Genomic DNA, 16,546 nt, shown 5'->3' with positions numbered 1-16,546 from the left:
ATCAGCTTTCAAGCCTCCCTGCTGCAGTCTTGAGCAGCCTCCAAGGACTCTGGCACCTTCCATTTTCCCTTATGACCCATGAAGCTTCTCGTTTCTGCAAGTACTCTTGCACATTGGCGGATGAGTCTGGGTGGATTTTTGCTCAGTGGTAGGTCCAATCTGAATAGGGTCCCCTTTTTGTTATTTTAGGAATATTTTCCTTGTTAATACCCTTCTTTTAAGACACTACAAAGTTAGACATGACGACACTGAACTACTTCATGATGGCCAGCTTCTTTTGCATTTACACACACCAAATTGTTTCTAAATGTAAGTTACTAGAAATAATTTGTTAGCAAAATACATGAGAGAGTACATGTGTTGGTCAGGCTTCTTTCCTTTTTTTTTCTTGAATTCTTAGCAATAGGAAGCAACTGGTCCTTGCAACATTGCATTATTCCTGTTATGTGTTACAACCTACCACTTTGTATGTTGAGGGCATGGTGTTTGTCCAGGGTCCATCCTCCAAGTTTGGAAGCATCAATTTCATAACCCTGAAGCACAGCTGTCCTCTTCTCCCACAGGATCAAGTCAGGACAGGATTCATACTCATAACCTACTGAAACTACAAACAAGAGAGAAACAAAAGACCTCCCCAGATTAGTAACCCAGAAATGCACAGTTAGCACACACAGAGTTTCAGCTGAGCAGGGGTAAGAGCATTTCTACAGGTGACTGACAATTTCATTTAAAATGCCATCATCACAACACAGAGTCCTAATACTTTTCTCTTTAAAGGCCATCCCGCATTTAAAAAGGTCAACACAGTTGTAGATGTTGGGCAAATGTGCTAAATATTCAAAAGGCACTGTTTTAAAGATGTATTTTAAAACAATGAGTATTCGAGAGTGTAAACCACTGCTGGACTCCTAAATGGAAGCATTACTCCTATCTGCTATCTGTGATCAACAACTGCATATCAGGAACTTGCTAAAAATCAAGGCCTTTCTTGGAAAGTAAAGTCTTATACAAATAAGGCATGGGGCAGCAAGTACGTCAGAGACAGAAGTCTTAGACCAGGTTGACTTGTGGTCATTGTTAATGTGAAAAGGGTTTGCTTGCCATGATGCCTAATCACACCCTTTCAGGAGTAACTCTGCTGAACGCATTGGAGTTGCTTAAGAGTAAAATGATGTCAGTAGAAGGAAAATCATGGGTTTGCCAGAATAATGACTCCTTTATGGTTTTCTCAGAAGAAGCAGGACCAGTTTCATTGGTCTGCTTTTCTTCTGCCCTACCTGATCTTTTCAGCGCTAGCAGCTGAAGCAGAGCAGAACTGCAAGTTCTACACAAATGGAAAGTAGTTACATAGCTCTTATTTTTTTTTACTAGATAAAAATAAAGGTCTGATCTAACAAGTTTCCCAGCCTCCTTGAAAAGTGCTGAATACTAAGCGAACTCAGGATCTTCCATCAAATATAGCCTTTTGCAGAATCAGACAGTATCAGAGGAAGATGTTATTTAGGAAATGAAGGCTTGATATTTTTCACTATTCTAGAGGTGGGAATCATTGAAAGCCTGAATGCTGCTGTCCTCAGACCTGCCTGAGTACTCTGGGGCTGCAGAGCTGCATCATGGAGCACTCCAGGATTCACGGGTGAGAGGAAGGGAAAGCCTGCATGAGGAAGGCATCTATTCCTCCTCCTAGAAAATAAGGCACCCTACAGCTCCTCTAAAGAGACTTATCTTCAGTTGGGCTACGAGGCATCAGCAAACGACCCTTCTGTCAACAAGAGCTCTATTTGCTCATTTGGGATCTCTCCCATTTTGCTGATATCATTTCCTTGGCAGCCTGAAAGGTCTAGACTAGACTGGTTTGAAGATCTGCAACTTAATGTCCTCTGCTTGTTGATCAGATGGGAAGCAATCACCGCAGACCTGCATCACCTCTGCTCACCATACGCTCAAAGTACCCCCTTCCCTCCAGCACCGTCGCACAGGGCTCGCTGGGTGCAGTCTGCGATGGCAGCGGGGAGAGGAATGAAGCGTGTCTCTGCATATATCCACAGCGCAGATTCCTGCCCCACCGGGGACTTCAGCTCCTGCTCCTCTAGAGTGGGTGGCACGGGCCACAATGCTTGGTGCTGGGGATGTGGCCCATCATTGAGCGTGCAGAGCCTTCCTATTCTCTGCCTTGCAGCTTCTGACAGTCTTTTGCAGATGGAAATGAATGCACAAAGGTACAAGGGAGAAAACCATCACGCCCCAGTTTGGGATGGCGTTCTTGAACGGGTAACAAAGGGGAAACTAAGATTAGAGCAATCCTGAAGGTCAGGCACAAGGAGGAGTAGAGATCAGGGCTCAGTTCTAGGGATTTCTTTCAAAGCAGTGTTGACAGCTTTTGACTATAGGTGAGAGGCAGACAAACGCCTCTGGTCCCAGTTCATTCCTTCTGTATGAATATGATGGTAGCAGCTCAGGATATATCTGCTGGGCCATGAGCCAGCGAACAGATAAGTATTCATCTGTTGGGGAAATGTGTGCTGTCTGAACAGCTGGGCCCCATCCTCTCCAAGGAAACAGCAGTGAACCAGCAGGGACCATTTTATGTATTAGCAGTTGGACCATACCGATCTAGGACAAGGTCTGTGCATTGCCACTTAGCTGCTTCTAAAAAGAGCCACAAGCCCTGGGGCCACTTACCAAAGGCTTCTGAGAGTCCATACACCTTCTGGCTGTAGACGTCTGTCTTATCCCAAATGAAATAATAGGACAGGTCTGGAGCAGCTGCAAACCACTTTCTGAACAGGCGTCCCTCGACGGCCACCATGAGGTGGACTTTCATGAGGTTGAAGGGGATGGTGGGGTGGGTCATGCTGATCCTCAGGACTGATTTGTAGCCAGCTGTGCGACTGCTCAGGTAACTCACTTTTATTTTACTACCGGAAACATTAATCTCTTCCTGTAGAGCCTGTGGAAAAGCAATCCAGGAGGTGTTAAATTAGCAGCGAGCAGACGGGGAGAGGCAGCGAAGCTGTAATTTATCAAACACACCTTTATAAAAGCTCTGGTAGACATGTCTGAAAAAAACACACCTAGTAGGCATCAAGTATGAAATCATATATGTAATTTATAGGGTTAGTTGTGGAAGCTAAGGAATGTCCCCCTCTTTCTCCATCTCTGTTATGTGGGAGAACAGGAGACCAAAGTATCACATTTAAGTCAGTGTTTACAATGGGACTTACTGTTAAAAGGAGTCCCAAGACCCATGGTGAAAGGAGCTTGGGGTCTGAGATTATTCCAGCCCATCAGTTTAGCTTCCTTTTTCTGTCTTTTGTCTTGGTAGGTTTCTATGGCTGCTAGTTTTTGTCTCCTGGCTTCTTTTTCCCAGTAAAATATCAAGCCCTACTTGGCCTGGATCCTTATGGATGTTCCCCAGCCCCAATCATAACCTGCCATTATCTCCATGTTATTAGTGAACCCTGCTGCCACCCTCTCTCCTCTGACTTCCCCATCTCTCCTTCTTTGAAACTGCTCCTCTCCCACCTCTCCTGTGACCCTCTTTGCCTGATCTACCTCTAGCCTTTTTTTTCCTGTGTCCTGGTCCTTATTTTCTGACCTCACATTTGTCCCCACTTACCCTGGTCCTTGCTTAAAATTCCCTCCCCTCTTACCTGTGTGATGAAGCTCTTGGCCTGACCTAACACCATCAACCCTTTTCCCTTCCCTTGCATTCTCCCTTCCCTTCCTTTTCCAATTTCTTTTGTATCCTAGGTGAGTTGCTTCATTTTCTCCTCCAGCCATGAGTGTGGGTATTTCTGACTGACTGGGACAGTTATCTCACAGGTCTGCATACCCGTACAAAATTTCACAGAAGACTGGAGAAAGAGCAGGGAAAGTTTTGTCTGGTCCTGTTCTGCTTTGAGATTGAGAAGTCTCAGTAAAGATGGGATTTTGGGTAATTTACCTGCTAAAGTATAACCAGATCTTAACATTTCTTTTATTTTTTTTTTTTTTTTCCAGCTGGAGAAATGCAGGGAAACTTTCTGGAAAGCGATACAATGTCCATCCCCAACACCATGCTGATTTTCCCATGCAAAATACTGATAAAAAAGGGCATTTCTTTCTTAAATCTTAAGAGAAAAATAAATTAGCTCTCCCTTTCCAGAAAATTTCACTATTAGGTAAGTACCCAACATGGACATTTTCAGCACAAGCCGGCAACCTTTGGCAAAGTTTGAAAGGTGACAGTAGAAGCTTAGCAGTGAGCTGGAAAACTTGGTCTGATAATGGGATGTGTCTGAAGGTCACAGCTGGCACTGTTCTCTCCCGCGCCACTTCTGAAATACTTCGGTGTGCTGGACCCTAAATGAGCTGTGAAAATACTTCCCTAACAATAATCAGCTTTTGTAATATTAAGGGCATGGAGGCTTGAAGGCAGGTGGGTCAAGAGATCCACCCGTCAGGAGAGGATCACAGCCAGCCTGGTGTCCTCCCAGCTACGTGGCTCTATACTCAACTCCTCCTATGTGGGAGCACAAACTTCCCTGGCGTGACAAGGTGCTCCTCTCTTACAGGTTTTCTCTTTAGCATTACTGATAACGATAAATCTTGTAATCTGCCCCCTGAAAAGACCTCTTCTAAGCTATTATCCAAGGCCCAACACTTTTTCGAGTGATAACTTACAGCCTCTGAGCGCTGCAGCACTTGACAAACGGACACATCCAGAAGTTAAAGCGCTGTTCCACTGTGCTCATAAATATTTACTTTCTCTAATGCAGCCTTTTCAATTTACATATCTCAGTGCTTAGGAGGCTGAAAAATGACAGAACTGGGAAAACCCAGGAATTTTAAAATATATTTTATGAGCTCAGCAACAATCTGGGCTGGGACCAGGCTCCACCAGAGACCAGCTGAGCCAAGCTGCAGTAAAGGTGGTCCCTTGTATCAAATCTGTCTTCATATGTAACCCCTCTAGGAAAAAGCCAGGCAGAAATAATTGTCACGGAGGTACCATTTGCAATGTCTGGTTCAAATCCCTGTCAGAAATAATTATTTCTCTCTGTCGTGATCTGTCTCTGCTGTCTACCATTCCAGAGAAAGGGTCAGCACAGCCGTACCAAGGCACTGAGCAGCACAAGGGGCTGTGTTTAAAGGCGCCTGCTTCAAGATAGGGTTCAAACTGTAATTCAGTTTATCCAAAACACATTTGTAGTGTGTAAGTAGTGATAAACCAGCAACAAAGCAGGGCATTGGTGGGGGGAGTATAATCCAGTAGGACATTGGTGGGAGAAGAGGGGAAAAATAAGCTTTAAAATACTCTGAATGCACCAAAAGTAACAATAGCTGAATTGTGCCCTTATTTCTGTTTGATAATTGCTCTTTGGACCAGATACATTCATATGCTGCATCTGGGGTCCTTGTGAAAGACTAGAGCTCTTAGAGTTTATCACAGACTAACCAATATAATCTGCTCTTTAAAAGTGGTCCAGCCACCATGCTGGTCAGGCAGAAGAGCTGGTTCTTCAGGCTTACTTGGGATTTTCACAATTTAGCAATTTTCACTGCTGTGTTCCCTTCGCTCCTGGGTGTTGATCTATGCTTACGTTAGTAGCAATTCTGCCACTGTTTGCATGAGACAATGGAGAAAATCTTGTTTCTGTGTGCTGGGTTACACATTTCTTTTACAGTAACTCTTCACTCTGCCAGCAGACAAGGCAAGGAACAATCAATCTTTTTTTTTTTTAATATGATGCTCAGAAGGAATTTTGAGAAAGAAAAGCATTTAAGGTCTGACTCAGGGCCCTTATCATAGACAACTAGTGCTTTTGAGATGTTCTATGGTATCCAAAACCTCTGCAAGGGGAGGACAGATCTGACATAGACCTTCTTGAGATCTCCGCCTTTCTGAAGCTACAGCTGGAGGCCTGAAAGGATGCTTCAGGGCATCTTAAATGGCACCAAATCTGTCTTTAGGGACCTGAATCAAACACTTAAAATGCGTTATTTGGTCTTTTGAATGCATCCAGGTAGAGGGCACTGCATTTATTTGTTGGAGCTCATGACGTTCCTGTCTGCCCACTTGTCAAAATCTCTTTCCCAGCCCTGCCATCCTCTTGTGAACTCCTCTCAGCTATGTGCTCACACCTTTTATATTTAACATTTCTCTGCTGAGAACTGCATATTATAAAATGCAGCTGCAGAAACTGCTAGCTAGGTTATTTTTTGTTGTATGTATATCCAGTATAGGAATGAAAAGTAGTCCACTTATGAACTGAAGTACAGTCAGGACTCTGCCATAAATGAGATTCTCTTGTATACTCCTGCACCACAAACTCCGTTAACCTTCAGCTGCCAATATTTGAGGTAGAATACTGTTTTATAGGTTTTAGGTGAATCATCTGGCACATCGGAAAAGTACTGCTCATCATGGGATTCATCTTATCTAAACTTAGGAACCTAAAAGTTAGGAGTCTCCTCTGAACTACTCTTCTAGGTCTCTACATGGCAAATGAGCAGAGATAGGCTCTTCAGAAGGTTGGTGTTGCCATGTAAACTTAAGAGTGGGAATCAATTCCAGTTTAAGGTATCTAAATCTGGATGTCAACATGTAAGTGTGTGCGTGTGAGGTAGGCATGTAAGCATCAACTGTAGTCAGTGGAGATCTAACCGATACCATCAGTGGGAACCAGATACCTTCAAGATGGTCAGCTTATTTGATCTGTAGTTTCCACTGACGATATTGATTAGATTTCTGTCAGCTTTACTGGGAGCTTGGACATCCAGCACTCATCAAGACGACTGTGCGTGAACACCTTATTTAGGTGCCATAATCTCAGAATGAATCCCACTTAGGTCTTAGTTAGATTCCATAACTACAGGTGTCTAGTGCGATTTGGGATGTCCAAGTTATCTGACATTCACAAGCGTTTGGCAGATATCATGTAGGACACTGATAGGGGGATCATTCTGGACTGGCAATTGGAGGCCAAACAGGGTATCTGTGGGACATTTCAAATGTCACTAAACATCTATGATGAAGGTGGTGAAACCCTGGCCCAGGTTGCCCAGAGAGGTGGTCGATGCCCCATCCCTGGAAACATTCAAGGTCAGGTTGGACGGGGCTCTGAGCAACCTGATCTGGTTGAAGATGTCCCTGCTCATGGCAGGGGGGTTGGACTAGATGACCTTAAAAGGTCCCTTCCAACCCAAACCATTCTATGATTCTATGATCTACAGTCAAGAAACTGTATCAAACTATTGCTTATGATCAGCATCCCTGGCTGCTTTCACAGTCAATAAACAGGCATGCACTCTTATTGAAGAGGAGTTTTAGAATGTTTTAGTTCAATAGATATAATTAACACAATCTAATGAGTATCCTACCAAATAATAAGTGAGGTTATGATTATAGTTGCACTGTATCAGATATTTGCTTCTTTCCCAGGCAGGACTGAACATTACCTTTTTATGGTGTTTGTTGGTTTAGGAAAAAAGAGATGTGAAAACTGAACAAAGTATTTGCAATTTGATGGACTTTACAAGATATGGGACTTCATTAGTAATTATGCTGGGACAAACCTGGTGACTGTAATTGGAAATTAGTGTGAGAAAGGATCACAGGATTTGGTCCAGAGGGAAAGGTAAGAGACAACTAGCTTTATTTGTTGCTGGGTTCAGTACCTGATGTATTAAAATTAGAAAATATAAACTTACTTCTTTCCTCACTAACGTGACCGCAACCCCAATGGAGTCCAAGCAGGAGCACACAATTTGTCCCTACATTTGTTATTATTTCTACCTTGGCAGACTATTATTTGCCACTAAAAGCAATACCCAGGACATGCCAAATGCTGGCATCTAAAACTCAGGGAACAAAATGCCTGAGAAAGGAAAGCTTGAATGCTGCTACATCTATATATTTCAATGCAGTGAGTGTTTTTAAGGAAAATGGATAATTCAGTTGTTCAGACTATTCAGTTTAAAACCCAACTTGCCATTTGGCAAAATACTTTGCAACCACAGCAAGTTGTTAACCTACTTTATCTGACTCCCCCTTCCTTAAAAAAGAAAATGGGGATGAGAAATTAAAAGTAACCCTCGCTTTGCTCATCTATCCCAAATGTCATGAAACGCAATAAAACCTAGGTGCTCCACAGGGTGGCCATTTGCCAGCCGTCTGTTGGCTGAATGCACATCTCAGCGGCTTGGTAGAGTGAGGGGTATGCTTCAAACCCTGAGAAAGTTCACACCCGATACTCCGTCACTGAGATCCATAATGCCCAGTGGGTGAAATTTGCTCCTGAACAGGAGAAAGGCATTAGAGCGTAAGCGATCCATCAGCTTCGTGCTGGGCGTATTGAATGCCAAAGGGCTGCCCGAAGACTTGTTGTGGGTCACACGAGGGTCCCAGCCCACCTCCTGTGGAAGAGAGGTGAAAGCAAAGCAGAACCAACATAGGATTTTTGTTGTCAGCGACAAGTGTTTTGCCTCCATCTCTCAGGAATATGGGAAAAAAAACCTGGCAAAGCGCACACTTGTGAGTGAGCGCTCCTGGCAAATGTCTGAAAAATGGTGCAACAAACTAGGAATGCTTCTTTTTAGGAAAGCAGCGGAATAGTTGCATTTGTGTTGCTCAAAGCAGGCAAAGGAAGCACAGAAAGGAGGTGGATTATTTTCTCCTCGGCTCAGATGGTTCATACCTGGATTTCAGGAACAATAGGACCTTTCTCTGAGCAGGAACTTGCAAAAGCTGTCAGCGGAGATGGAGAGACCACAGGGTTGGGCCGGGCGAAGTTACTGAGGTCACAGCTTGGGATTTCATTCTCTTCATGCCGCATGACTATGGTTTCCATCACGAAGAAGCGATCCCATGGCAGCCAGAGTGTGTGCTCCTGGGTGATGAAGGGAGCCCGCTCAAAGTGCAGGATAATGGAGATCCCACCAATGGTAACGAGATCAAAGCTGTTTTAAGAGATGGAATATGAAGTTAGTGCAAGCACCACCGTGTCTGTTTGTAACAATTCCCTAGCAAGGACCCCCAGAAAAATAATTGCAAGAAATTTCATCAGCCACGTTTTACAAGCCTAAAACCTACAGCCCCAAGAGGCTTTAGCTGAGTAAGAGCAAGTGGCAGAGGCAGGAGTACGAACTCAGCTTCTTTGCATGTTGTCCTCATGTATATTAAAAACATACTTATCCCTTTTTTTTGAGACAAATGTTTATCTTTGTTAGTGCTTTTCTAGTGGTGTTTGACCATACATACTAATTTTCTTTTTTTTTTTTTAATAAGTATTTATCATCCAAACGCAGTCACAAATTGGATCAATTCACATGGTGAAATAAACTATCTGGAGAGCGGTTTCTCTGACACACCACCATATAAACTGTCTTGGCATCACTGCTAACCTGACTAACACCTAATGCAACCCAGAGAACATATGGAGCCCAGTCGTGGACTGAGCGTAGTGTACTAGGCTCAGGGAAGAAATGAACGCCTTGCAGGCAGTCTCTGTACCACAGCACTCAGCACATCATAGTCTTTTTTGACTCTTAATCATTTAGAACAGGGCAGATAACTTACTACTTCTGGTCTGCAACTTCACCCTATGCTACCTCCAGCCAAGCGGCTTTTCTGCCTGTGTTAGTGTTGGATAATATTATGTCAGGCTAACAGATAGCCCTCCGGAGTTGTGTGAAAGGATGTTACCTTGGTAAGGAAAATATTTGTCCCCTGGAGGTAAAGATGTTGCGATAGGGTTTTGGGGTTTTTTCTTAGTTTTGTTTTTCTTAGTTTTGTGTTTAAACTTCACATCTTGTCAGAGATGGAGATTTTATGCAGCACCACAGGATGTATCTACTATGTACAGACTGAAAAAAAAAGGTGTTAACTGGAAAAGGAAGGGTTTTTGACACAATTTGAAGACCTCTCATTTTTGCTTCTTTGTTTTTTCTCAGTATCTGTTCAGTTGCGATGCCAAACGAGTGTTTCAGGCAAAGAAAGTTTTCTCATCCCTGCTTCTGACTTTCGATGCTTGGTGCTAGTGTATGGCAGTCTCACACAGACTTTAAGCATGTGAATAGGCTCGCTGGCTTCAACGGAGCTGCTCATGTGCTTAAAAGCCACATGCTTAAGTACTTCTCTGTGCATGAGAACTAGGTTCTGAAAGCACTCTGACAGCCCAAAGCCAGATTTGATGCACTTTGTAATTACAAGGCAAGAAAGAAGCTGAAAAAAAGTATTTAAAATTATTTTTTAAATTAATTATGAGGCTTTCAGATTGGCTGCAAAAATCCCAGAGGAGCAACAATGGGTATGAACTATTTCTAAAAAAAGCTCTTTGGCAAGCAGTCATTCAGGAGAACCTTCTGGGTTTTTTTATGGCCAATAGACTGAGGTGCCATTTAGTAAATATAATTATGAAAACAAAGTTCTTCAGGATTAAACTGAGTCCATGGGAGGGAGTGGAAAGCATTTTAAAAAGCTAAAGACATGTTTATTCTACCACTCAAGTGGGGGCATCAGCTTCCCAGACCTATGGAGCTTGGCTTGCAACAGCCTGACGAGTGACTTGCTCGTTCTTGCCAGCAAAGCTCCGCAGCATTTGTGCTTTGATGAGAACATTTTTAACAGTCAATTAGCATTTGGCAAGCCCTTTAGCTAGGAAGGAGAAGCTTGCTCTGCATGAATCTGGGCACTGAAAGGGGCAACGGGAGGAAAGAAGCAAACATTACAAATGATGCTCAACAAGATTTTAGGCAAGTGGGAAGAGTTTTTATTCGGAAACACTTCTGTTTCACTCCTTTGTGAGCGGTTCTTGGCTTCATTGAGCCTGGGTCAGGGACGGTAACCTGCTGGGAGGAAACATCCTTGCCTCTCCTGCATCCCCAAAGCAAGATGCAGAAGGGAAAGCACCACCTCCATGTCAGGCTCCAGCAGCTGTGAAAACAGAGATAGGCAGTATTTTTTAGCAGGCGCTGTTGCTCATGAGCTGGTTTTCCCAGAGTCACAGGGTGCAGCTTTGAAGTTACCTTGATGAACTGAACAAAAGCTAAAACTAAAACCAAACAGAAAAACCCAAACTGAAAACACCTTCCTCCCAGCTTCCCTCAGTGAAATTAAATTTAACAAGAGCAAAACCGTCTTGGGATTGAAGGAACGAGGTAATTTTATTTCTGGTTTTGCTGCTGATCTCTGATGTCTTTTTTATCACTCTGAAAAAAATCTTACTTATTGTATAGTCATATTGTTCTGTTTTTCTTAAAAGACTCTGGAGAGACAGGCCAAAGGATAAAATTCTCTGTTTATCCACAAAGCAGGCTCCAAAAAAAAAACCACAACAAAACCCACAGAAAAGTGTAACCTTTTCTCATCTCTTTGCTCTGAAAGTTCATCTACTTGGTGTTTCTGAGAGAGCCATGCCAAAGTTGCTGAATGTGATGGCAGGTACACAATACCAAAAAAGTCTCGAGACTTTCCTGCTGGTTTATTAACACCGTGCCTACAACCATGGGATACTGAGGACTTGCAGCCTTTATAAACTGCCAGTTGAGTGAAACTTAAAGCTTTATTTAAAAATGTGGTTTATCAACCAGTACTGATACTTTGATCCATCTATTAACTTTGCTTTACAGAGAAATGCATACAACAGAGTGGTTTGAGAGTTGTCATTTTATCTCCATGCCCTGTTATCTGAAAAAAGTCTGTCCCCCAATAATTAGGCTAAAAACACATGCAAGCCTTGAAGTTATCAAAGTTTTGCTCAGACTAAGCAATGTGACTTAAACAGGATCAGGATTTCCCTATTAGAGGCTGTACCTGAGTACCGTAATAGGAGTGAAACCTACTTGCAGAGACCTGGAATATAGCGAATCCACTTACAGGGCTGAAAAAATCAGTTCACTGTAATTCTAAAACTGAAATTTTACTTATGATACTCATTTTGAAACTTGGTCGTGCCAACCCCTGCCTCCCCCCCAAAAAAGCAAACCTGAAGCAACAAAATCAGCTTAGGAACCAATCTAGCTAAACTGATGCAATTCTGTCTTTAAACTCCCTTACTTTAAAACCACAGTTATTGCCCTGCTATCAGTAAACTGATTTGCTAAATCAATTTAAGGCAACTCAATGCACGTTTTCAAGAATAGATATTCCTATGGTGAATATGCCAAATAATAAAGCCAGTGAGTTTTATGCAGTTATCTCATAACCCCTGGAACAAGGTAACTGCTTGCATGTGCGCTCCCATTTTTCCTCCAAATCAGAATGACACTGAAGATGGTCCAGATGACCCCATATAACTGTGCACTGCTATGAAATGGGAATGCATGCAGTCTGCTACTGTAGTTCAGGAGAAACTACTTCTTGCTGAAGAGCATCAACTTCTTAAAACAAAGTGACTCAATCACATGAACACTGCATTGTGAAAAAGCTGATGAGAAGAGAGTCATGCTCTATGCAGAAAATTACTGAAAAGCATCAAAACACATAATAGAACATGTAATAGCAATAATTCTTTACACAATTTTGAAAGTGCTTTACAAATAGTGTTTAATAAATGCTACAACAATCAGTAAGGAAGGCAAGTAAATGTTATCTCCCTTTCACAGGCTTGTTGGCTGGTCTAGGAAGGTTAAGAGATGCATCTAATGCTACCCGCTAAATCAGCAGCGCGACTAGGATTAGAAATAAGGGATGGCTGACATCATTTTCTGCCCTGACAATTTTAGTCTGAATGCTCTTAAGTACTTCAAGGTAATTTTTAGAAGACCTCACCACTGGATTTTGGTGTTCTTTAAGAGAAGGGCTTTCATTTGTCCATTTATTACCTCCGGAGTACACAGATGCACTGCTGTGCCCGTTCATTTGAGAAAATATCTGCATGTATGCCTCAGCCAATTTTGGAAGGCAATGTTAAATGTTGGTCGTGCACCAGACGTGCACAAGGCTTCTGCAGAAGCAGATTGGTTTGAGAGGAAGGTGAAGAAATCAGAAGAGCTGACACCACGCAGCCTGGGATTACACTGACCACCAGCCGCTGCTGACAGAAGTCCCAGCTTCAGGATGAATCCCACTTGGTCACAGATTCCCTGCTCTGAGACAGCAGATCTCTGTCATTTTTATCATTTGGAGCTGAGTATCTGTCAGGGGCTGAGTCAGCAAACTGCAGCACTGAGCTCCTTGAAACTAATTTAACTTCTGGAGGCTGGCAGCCGGCCCTGAGGAACCGGCAGTCCACCGAAGATTGGTGGAGCATACTGATGCTCCAGCTGCATTGCTTTCTGCCCTGAGTCCCCTGCTCAGCTGGAGGTTGGGAAGGACATCCCTAGCTTGAACTGCCAGTAGAAGTAGGATTATAGCAGGGGGGATTTGCCTTTCACCATCCAAGAACTGGAAAGAAAGAGTTACTCAAACATTACAAATGTCTGGAGCTCGGATAGCAGCGCCCATCTCCATGCTCTGTCCCTGTTTGGCTTACTGGTATGTTTGCTGTCTAGAGGTGAAATTTAAGATAAAGCCCCTCTCTGCTAGGTACAGTGCAATTAAGAGATGGTCCCTTCCTCAAAGTACTTGTAATCTAAATGAAAGACTACACACGGTAGTTGGGTATTGTATATATGACAAGGAAACAGATGAAAAAAAGATTATGGCAGGCATTATTGTCCAGGAATTTTGCAGGCATATTTATCTGTTCTAATAGACACAGGTTTTGTGCTGGTCTATACACAGCAATCTGATCTTGAGAGTGCAGTTTGGATCTCACTTTCACTCAAAGGAGGTTCAGTAAGGTTGACAGAGATACTCATAGCATAAATGTTCAAGACCTTCTCCTATTTGCAGTAATGCCTAAGCTTCGGACAATACAGAGGCACCAGCTCCAGAGGTATCCTTTTCCAAAGGAGACCACTAGTTTTCCTGGGATGCCTCTTTATTACCTGGATTTTATTGTCACGTCATTCAAGAGGTGGAGCATCACTCGGAAAGTCTCCTAGTCACCATCAGTGTTACAGTAGGTGCAAACTCCCCTGAGCATCAATAAGGTGACATTAAGCACAGGTTGCTAGCACATGTTCCTCTCTTTCATTCTAATTCTATCAGCTTCTCTGGCCAAGTCAAACCTTTAATGAAAGTTGTGGATTGGAGAAGCGCTAAATTCTATAAATCCTCTCCCAAGTGCTAGCGGTTAGTAGTCAATACATAGAGCATGTGCAGCTGGAACGTTTCATTTTTGTTCTTAAAAGAAAGGGAGCCATTAGCACTGACAGACAAAAGATAAGCTGAAAGACTTTCCCAATTTGCAATGCTTTTGTTTTGGTTGAGCGTGATTGCTCAGATTTTAAGCACTTGCCTCCGATACAACCACAATCTTAATGACTTCTTCCTAATCATTTCAACATGAATTAGCAAGAATAGAGCTGTTGGGAGCAGAAGGCATCTTTTCTTTACGTGCATGGGCACTGCATTGTCCAATTGTTGGCTAAAGGTTCTAGGTGATATCACAAAATTAATAATACTAAATAATAAAAATAAGAATAGAACAGAATAGAATAGAATAGACTATTTCAGTTGGGAGGGACCTACAACAATCACCTAGTCCAACTGCCTGACCACTTCAGGGCTGACCAAAAGTTCAAGCATGTTATTAAGGGCATTGTCCAAATGCCTCTTAAACACTGACAGGCTTGGGGCATCGACCACCTCTCCAGGAAGCCTGTTCCAGGGTTTGACCACCCTCTCAGTAAAGAAATGCTTCCTAATATCCAGTCTAAACCTTCCTGATGCAGCTTTGAGCCATTCCCACACATCCTATCACTGGACACCAGGGAGAAGAGCTCAGCACCTCCCTCTCGACGTCCCCTCCTCAGGGAGCTGTAGAGAGCAATGAGGTCGCCCCTCAGCCTCCTTTTCTCCAAACTAGACAAACCCAAAGCCCTTAGCCGTTCCTCACAGGACATGCCTTTAGCCCTTTCACCAGCTTTGTTGCCTTCCTCTGGTCACCTTCAAGGACCTTCACATCCTTCTTCAGCTGTGGGGCCCAGAACTGCAGACAGTACTCCAGGTGAGGCCGCACCAACGCTGAATGCAGCGGGATAATCCCCTCTTTTGACCGGCTGGTTGTGCTGTGTTCGATGCACCCCAGGATGGGGTTTGCCCTCTTGGCTGCCAGGACACACACAGCTGACTCGTGTTGACCCTGCTGCGGCCAGCACCCCCAGATCCCTTTCTGCAGGGCTGCTCTCCAGCCACTCCTCTCCCAATTTATACTTGTGCTCAGTGCTACTTCATCCCAGGTGCAGAATCCGGCATTTGGACTTGTTAAATTTCATCCCATTAATCCTAGCCCAATGCTCCAATCTATCTAGATCCCTCTGCAAGGCCTCTTGTCCCTCAAGAGAGTCAACAGCACCTCCCAGTTTGATATCATCAGCAGACTTGCTAATGGTGCATTCAACTCCTGCACCCAGATCGTTGATAAATATATTGAACAGACCTGGCCCCAGAATTGAACCCTGAGGAACACCACTGGCGACCAGTCACCAGTCAGATGTAGCCCCATAACAACTAACAATAATGCATCAACATCTTCAAAATGCATCATTAAACGTGCTCTTGGAAGGAGTTTCTCTCTAGTATTGGTGGTAATAATGCTGTAACGGCTGCTTGAACACTCTAAATCCTATAAAGACATCCTACCTGCCATCTTGTCTGCTGATTGTGTATCCAAAAAGAGGATTGTTGACAAAGCTGATGTTCACTCCAACTAGAGGGGTCCCATCTGCTGTCATCACCTGGCCTCGAATCACACATGCGTGTCTGCAAGAAGGAGAAAAATGATAAGAAATAGTAAGTCTTTTGACAAATTCAGGTTTTTCCTCTACTTCTGTGGCTCAGAATTCCTACGGGTTAGAAAGCCCAGGCCCTGATGTCCTGGAAAGCTGGGGGCCATGCTGTGTGTCTTGATGATGGGATGCTGCTCTTGAAGACTTTCACAGGAATTGTGTAAGAACATTTGATAACTAAAATGAGGTTTACCTTTATCCTACTCTGGAAGAGCAAGTGCTGCAGCATATACTTCAATAACTATGGACTTCTGTAGGATTCACAACATCGCATTGGAATTTACAATAACCAACTAAGTCTCACAGTGTCTTGACAATATTGCCCTCATTAAAGGCAAAGCACATTTTAAAATCAAAGAGAACAGAAACCTACCAAGCACTGCATGGACATATTTAAGGCACAACAGCCACAGAAGCACCCTGACCAAGGCTTGATGGCCCATTTCTTCCACGCTTGGGAAAACCATGACAGATAATTTGCTAGGTTCAGATAGCTTCCCTACAAACTGCTTGGGGAACTGAGCACGCTAACAGGACAGGCTTTTTCTTCCCATCCTTTTCTTTCAAAGTTTGGTGGATTGCACTGTTTTATAGGCTACATCTATTCCAATTACTCTATCCTCTCTAATGTGCTCTTTTATCTAAGGATTTCAAGGATCTTTACAAACATTAATACTGCAAGAAAGGTATTTTACAGAGAGAGGAAATAAAGCACAGAGTGATTTTC

General features: G+C 43.3%; 1 protein-coding gene across 1 annotated transcript in view; it reads right to left on the bottom strand.

The window, feature by feature from the left end:
• Positions 1-16,546, bottom strand: part of TENM4 (teneurin transmembrane protein 4) — a 348,544-nt gene that overhangs the window by 66,139 nt on the left and 265,859 nt on the right. The window contains exons 16-19 of the mRNA XM_010576571.1: positions 15,674-15,793; positions 8,682-8,943; positions 2,683-2,950; positions 461-604 (exon numbers count right to left, since the gene is read on the bottom strand). Coding sequence (XP_010574873.1) covers positions 461-604; positions 2,683-2,950; positions 8,682-8,943; positions 15,674-15,793 — 794 coding nt within the window. The remainder of the gene's footprint in view (positions 1-460; positions 605-2,682; positions 2,951-8,681; positions 8,944-15,673; positions 15,794-16,546) is intronic.

Source organism: Haliaeetus leucocephalus, unplaced genomic scaffold (genome assembly GCF_000737465.1).
Source record: "Haliaeetus leucocephalus isolate CR32 unplaced genomic scaffold, Haliaeetus_leucocephalus-4.0 Scaffold536, whole genome shotgun sequence".
NCBI classification, from domain to species: domain Eukaryota; kingdom Metazoa; phylum Chordata; class Aves; order Accipitriformes; family Accipitridae; genus Haliaeetus; species Haliaeetus leucocephalus.
The sequence above is the reverse complement of the archived record's forward strand: the minus strand, read 5'-3'. Positions and strand labels throughout refer to the sequence as shown.